The 6,000-nt window shown below is 35.3% G+C and overlaps 1 protein-coding gene across 3 annotated transcripts in view; it reads right to left on the bottom strand.

Moving 5' to 3' along the window:
* Positions 1-1,528: 1,528 nt before the first annotated feature.
* AADAT (aminoadipate aminotransferase) overlaps positions 1,529-6,000 on the bottom strand; it is a 29,722-nt gene continuing 25,250 nt past the window's right edge. For all 3 annotated transcript variants that reach the window (XM_011959617.1, XM_011959615.1, XM_011959616.1), the window contains 2 exons: positions 3,196-3,297; positions 1,529-2,272 (listed from right to left, as the gene is read on the bottom strand). In XM_011959617.1, the coding sequence (XP_011815007.1) occupies positions 2,231-2,272; positions 3,196-3,297 (144 nt within the window). In that variant the 3' untranslated portion in view covers positions 1,529-2,230. The remainder of the gene's footprint in view (positions 2,273-3,195; positions 3,298-6,000) is intronic.

Raw genomic sequence — 6,000 nt, 5'->3', positions numbered from 1 at the left:
CATTTCTAGCACCAGCATTTCACTGCTTCTGCCAGAATTAGAAAGCCACCAAACTGATAAGCTACTTGCTATAAAAATCATACTGCCTCAGCTAGGATCCATGTCAGCAAAACGCGTGCCTTACATCTTACCTTGCTGCCCTCTTAACTCAGTTCTGAATCCGGGCATCTGAATGACAGCCATATCTGACACTGTAGCTGCAGGGGCATCTGGAAATGGAGCATTTTGCATTTACAGTGCTCAAAGATACAAGCAGGAAATTAGAATTTATGCTGAGTGAGCTAATCCACAGTATCTAACACATTGCATTCAAGGGTATGAACATTTTAACGTTTCTTGGTAGACACTGCCAAACTGCTTTTCCAGAAGGTTGGAAAAATTCACAATGGCAATAGCAATGAATAACGTTCCATTTTTCCAACACTTTATAGTTTCCTAATGAGGGAAAGATAATCTCAGCAGACAAAAACAAACACTAAGTCATAAGGCACTGTGTGTGCCCACTCTTTTTCTCGCTCTGTTTTCTTTGAAGAAACAGATTTCTTAAGATTGTGGTTAGGAGTAATCCCTTGCTTGAAAGCTGGGAATTATAAGTCGATCTACAAATCAACTATTCTATCATGGTGACTTAAAAACAAACAAAACCAAAGCAAGGCACTCATCTATGCAATGCTGGGCTAAGCAATTTTGGCTATTGTTGAAAAGTACTGAATAAAGGAAGGGAAAGGCTAATTTTACTTTTATAAGTCTAATTTATAATTTTCTGTTCCCACAGTGAATTGTCAGGTTCCTCATCTTGCTTGGTCTTCCTCCAGGCCCTGCATCTCTTCAATCGGTCCTACATAATTACCACTGGTTGCCTTAGAAATAGGGATTTGGGCTTGGGGTCACAGCTGCTTTGATCTTTGAGGTTGAGATTTCTGCTTGAGAATTTTAGCTGTTGAAAGATGTAACATCTCATCCAGACATCCAGGAAAATAATAACTGTGATGGAGATGTTTATATACACAAGGGATGGCATCAATAATAACATAAACTTCCTAATTCCTCAAAGATACTTACAACTTTACAATTACTGGGTCATGGAACACTTCGTCAATTGGTTAAAAAGCGATAGAAAATGAATACAGGGTATTTATGATACACCGTCACAGTGAGATCCTATTCTAGATATTACATGTGTATGCAGAGAAGAACATTGCAAAGGAAGAATGCTAAATGCTTATAGCAGTTATCATTGGGGGTGAGACAGTGAGTGGCTTTTACTTTATTCCTTATATATTCTGGATTGTTTGAAAATTCTAAAATGAGCGTATCTTACTTTAATGAAGATTTTAAAAGGTGAGAAAAAAATCATTAAAAAAGTATTTCCCAATACCTTAAAGGGTTGTAGTAGATTTAAATTACATAATTGGTAAGAATGTGTTTTTGTAGATTATGTACTATTATGAAAATACAATGTAGTAAATTTTCCTAAGTCCACGATCTCCCCTCCTTACTTAGAATTAATGGGTCTGAAGCCTTTAGGTATGTTTAGTTTAAGAATTTTATTTTAAAGGAATTTCTGTGGCATAACATAATGTTTATGGTACTTTTACTAAAATTCACTTATAATGATCAAATTATAACAATTTTTGCAATAAGCTCTCATTAAATTTTCCTAAAAGTAGAAAAAGTACACATTATATACCATTTTGAACTTAATTATTTCTTTAAAATCTCAAAATAATTCAGTGTAAAATGTTAGTTTCAAAGACAATTTATGGGAAATTATAAAGCAACTATAAAGTTCTTTATAATAAATCCAAGATAAAAGTAATTTTTTACAGGTTGAAAATTTTTCAAAATGCCTAAGTGGATTATAAATACATTTTGGCCATCTGATGAATTTAGAGGCACTTTAAAAGGTGTCTAGTTGAACTACTACAGATAGGACATGTTTGAGGAAATTTAATTTAATCTGTAAGTCTAATAATACCAGTGTTCATTTCTTCCTGCCAAAACAAGAAATTTATTGGAAAAATCCATGAGCAGCATGATTAGTTTGATTTCTTTCTTTCTCTTTTTTAAGAGACAGGGTCTTGTTCTGCCACACAGGCCACAGTGCAGTGGTGTGATCGTAGCTTACTGCAGCCTTGAATTCCTGGGCTCAAGTGATCCTCCCTCCTCAGCCTCCCAAAGTGCTGGGATTATAGGTGTGAGCCACCATGCCCAACCTAGTTTAGTTTCTTCATAAAGATTCTTTTATAAGTTGTGCTAATACCTGGAAGGCCTAAAACAGAAAAAAATATTAGAATTAATTAAATTAGGATACTACATTGGAAAACTCTGTAATAACTTTAAAAATCCAAACAAAGAGTATCTAAGGTTGAGAGAAGGCATTGGAAAGTCAAGTGGAACATCAACTTTATCCATGCAGGATGCCATCAATGTCTATTAAAATATGAAGACTGAAGTACATCAGATTTCCAGGATTTTCTTTTTTTGTTATTGTACTTGTGGCCTTCAAGATCATTTTCCATTTTATCCATAACATGAATTATTTTAGATTTTATATAACCTCTCACCTGCATTTTATATAGATTCAATTGCCCAACTCCACTAATAAATTACAACAGAGAGAACTTATGAAAAACACATTTAATGACATGAGAATGCAAGTAAATAAAGAACATGCCAAAAATGTCCCTTTCCAAGGATAAATATAAACTCTTCTCAAGGTTAATGGCACTGTTCAATTTATAGCTCTTCTGTTTTATTTCCACATACACAGCTTATGTTGGTTAAAGCTAGATTGCGATTAAGAAAATTATTCTATTTGACCCTTGCTGATACTTTTTTCTTCAGAGAAAGAGACTGACAGCCATCATGAATTTGTACTTCTGGCTCATATTAATTCATTAAAGGAAGGAAAGAAGTTTTCCTCATAACATGACAATTTACCCAGCTCAGTAGGTTGTGATACATTATTCATGCAGACAATAAATTTTAACTCCAATTTAGTCTCATTTCTACAGAAGTCTAGCAACAAAGTAAAATGGGTCTTTTAATGATAGTTCATGACTGGTCAACAAATACCTGAATTTTAGAAACCCAAACAGATATTAAGTAATATTCTAATTCAGAAAGTATACGCATGCATTACAAAAATAGAACTGCTAGCTAGTATTACTCTGAAGAGAATACTACACTCACCACATCCATCTGTTCTGGAGAAGCTGAAGAGAAGGATGCTCTCAAGTAAGGGCTAGGAGCTGAGCTATCGATGTAGAAAGCATTTCCAGGGAGCATTAATACCTAAGAGAGTTTGTGGAAGATAGGTAATGTACCACTAAAGAAAAACTCAAAGATAATATAGTTCAGCCTAATCTCAGAGTAGGAAAGGATGTTTTAAATTTAAAAGCAGTTAAAGAAATCACAAGAAAAAAATACTAATTTATATAAAAATTGTGTATGTCATACAATGAACAAAACTAAACACATAGAAACTGAAAAAATGTTCAGAATAAATATGGCAAATGCTATCGCTTCTCAAACTGTCAGGAATACAGGAAAACTGAGAACACTCAAATTCCAGCTTTAATGTAGAAAGGACAGTTTACTAAAGAAAGATAAATGGTAACAAATACAAACAAATGTTTAACTAGAAAAGTAATTTTTAAGTAATTAAGTTTGAAAATTACTTTTAAGCTAGGGCCTGAAAGACAAATTAGGTCAGACAAAAAGCAGGGAGCAGTATTTGAGGGCAAAGATACACAGAGTAAAGGCCTTGAGATGGGAAGAAAATTGGTGCAAAGAACTGAAAGGAGGTAAAAGATGTAATGTATGAAATGAAGGAATAAAAGTATTAAGTAAGCGTGTCAAGATGGGGTGGTCGGAACAGCTGCTGTTCTTGATGGCCACACAGCTCACTGATGGCAGACAGCTCACTGATGGTAAGCTCCATTTCCTCTTCTTCCTGGGCATCACATGTACCCTATTCCCCAGCCTCTTTCTAGCTGTGTGTGACCATGAGAGCGAATCCTAACCAATGGACGTGAGCAGAAGCCAGGTAAGCGATGTCTAAGGCTGGCCCATACAAATAATCCCAAGTGTGATCTGCTACGCTCTTTCCATTTGTTGGCCATCTTGGAATCTGTGTATTGAAGAATGAAAGGCAATAAGATGTAAGAAACACGGGTCTCTGAATCACTGTTGGAACACAGCAGGCTGCAGGTCACATCTTAGAATTATATGCGAGTCAGACATAAACTTCTATTGCTTATTAAGTCTTTTAGATTTTCAAGTTTATCTTCTACAATGGTTAGGGTTGACTAGTATAATCATGATCTTCAAAAGCATTGAGTAACTGCTTGTTACACTGTCTGCTAAAACAGGAATTGGGAGTGACACGATCTGGAGTACTCTGGGGAAAGATTTCAAGGCAGAAGATGGGTTTCTCTGTCCTGATTAAAAATAAAATGAAAGCCATCATTTCTCCCAGTAGCATGGATAAGTTTTGGGATGTACTAGAAGCAAGGAGCTGAAAGAGAAGGGAGTGATAATAATCTCTTTGCAAGATAACCAACATCTGGGCTAATGAAGTGGGGATAAAACTGGAGATTATTTAGTAAAGGTAAAAAAAGAACATGTAGCAGGATATATGGAATAAATGAAGAGGACTGAAGAAGAGTATAGTAAAAACAAAGTCTATATCCTTAGCACCTCACTCAGACATACCTACAGGTAAGCACTTACCACATATTTTGAGGATGATGGCATTGACAGAAAAGAATGTAGCAAATTGATTTATTATACTACAATGTATTATTTGAAATAAGTCAATTAAGTGTTTATCAAGTACCTACTATGTGCTGTGATTAGGGTTAGAACAATTAATAAAGTTTGAGTCCTGCCCTCAAGTAAGATGGTTAAGAGAGGATAATAGCTTTCCCAAGGCGGTGGAGGTAGGACTGAAGTCCAGGCAGTCTGTCTCTAGATCTAACTTCTAGAGCACCTTGTCTCTTAGGCACTAGCATGGCACTTTGCCATCATCAGTCCAATCTGTCCTTTAGTTCTTATGATTCAAGACAAAACTGACTCTAGCAGTAGGTTTCAGTGTGTGTAAAAGACTGACAAACATGCTAATGGCTTTGATTAATGGAGAAGGAATAATTTATCTGGTAAACTGGAAAGCTACACATAAAAATGTTTAGAATTTTCAGCTTACTTGATGCCCCCAATGAAACCTAAGTAGACTTATAATTTAAATATAAAAAGAGGGAAAAAAAAGAAACCTAGAATACATTCTATGAGCTAATTTTAAGTGAAAAAAAATCAGGATACAAACTTTTCCGTATAATTTTAACCATGTAACATAAGTGCACAGCCAAAATACTAAAAGAACAAGTGTTTCAAGAAACTATACTATAAATGGTCACAAAATCTGGGTGGTAAAATCATGGGCTATTTAAAAAATTTTCATTATGCTTTTATACATTTTCCAAATATCCTACCATGAGTATACTTTATCTTCATCATCAGAAAAAAACCCCTGCATTTTAAATACCAGTGGCTCTTACTGAGCACTGAGTATGTGCCACATACTAGTCTAAGGGCTTTACACATATTAACTCACTTAATCATCAGAGCAACCCTATGAGAGAGGGAGTCTTACTACCTCTGTTGTACAGACAAAGCACAGAAAGGATAACCTGTTCAAGGCCACACATCCCCTAAAGGGTGGTGCTGGGATTCAAACCCAACAAGTGCGACTCCAGAGACCACGCTCAGCCACTATGCTAATCAGTAGCTGAGATGAACAACCGTATTTCCACTAATTTAGACCAGCTGGATAATTGTGTAACCCAAAAACCTCTTACGATTTTGATAATGCAATAAAATATCTAATATTAGAACATTATGAGTTGGCTGGTGGGCAACAAGAAGCATCTCTTTCCATTTCTATTCAAGTAAAATATTAAAGAAAAAGTGTAACTTTTCTTTAGGTTTCCCAGCCCT

Source organism: Colobus angolensis, unplaced genomic scaffold (genome assembly GCF_000951035.1).
Source record: "Colobus angolensis palliatus isolate OR3802 unplaced genomic scaffold, Cang.pa_1.0 Scaffold5, whole genome shotgun sequence".
Lineage (NCBI taxonomy): Eukaryota > Metazoa > Chordata > Mammalia > Primates > Cercopithecidae > Colobus > Colobus angolensis.
This window is presented reverse-complemented; position numbering and strand designations above follow the sequence as displayed.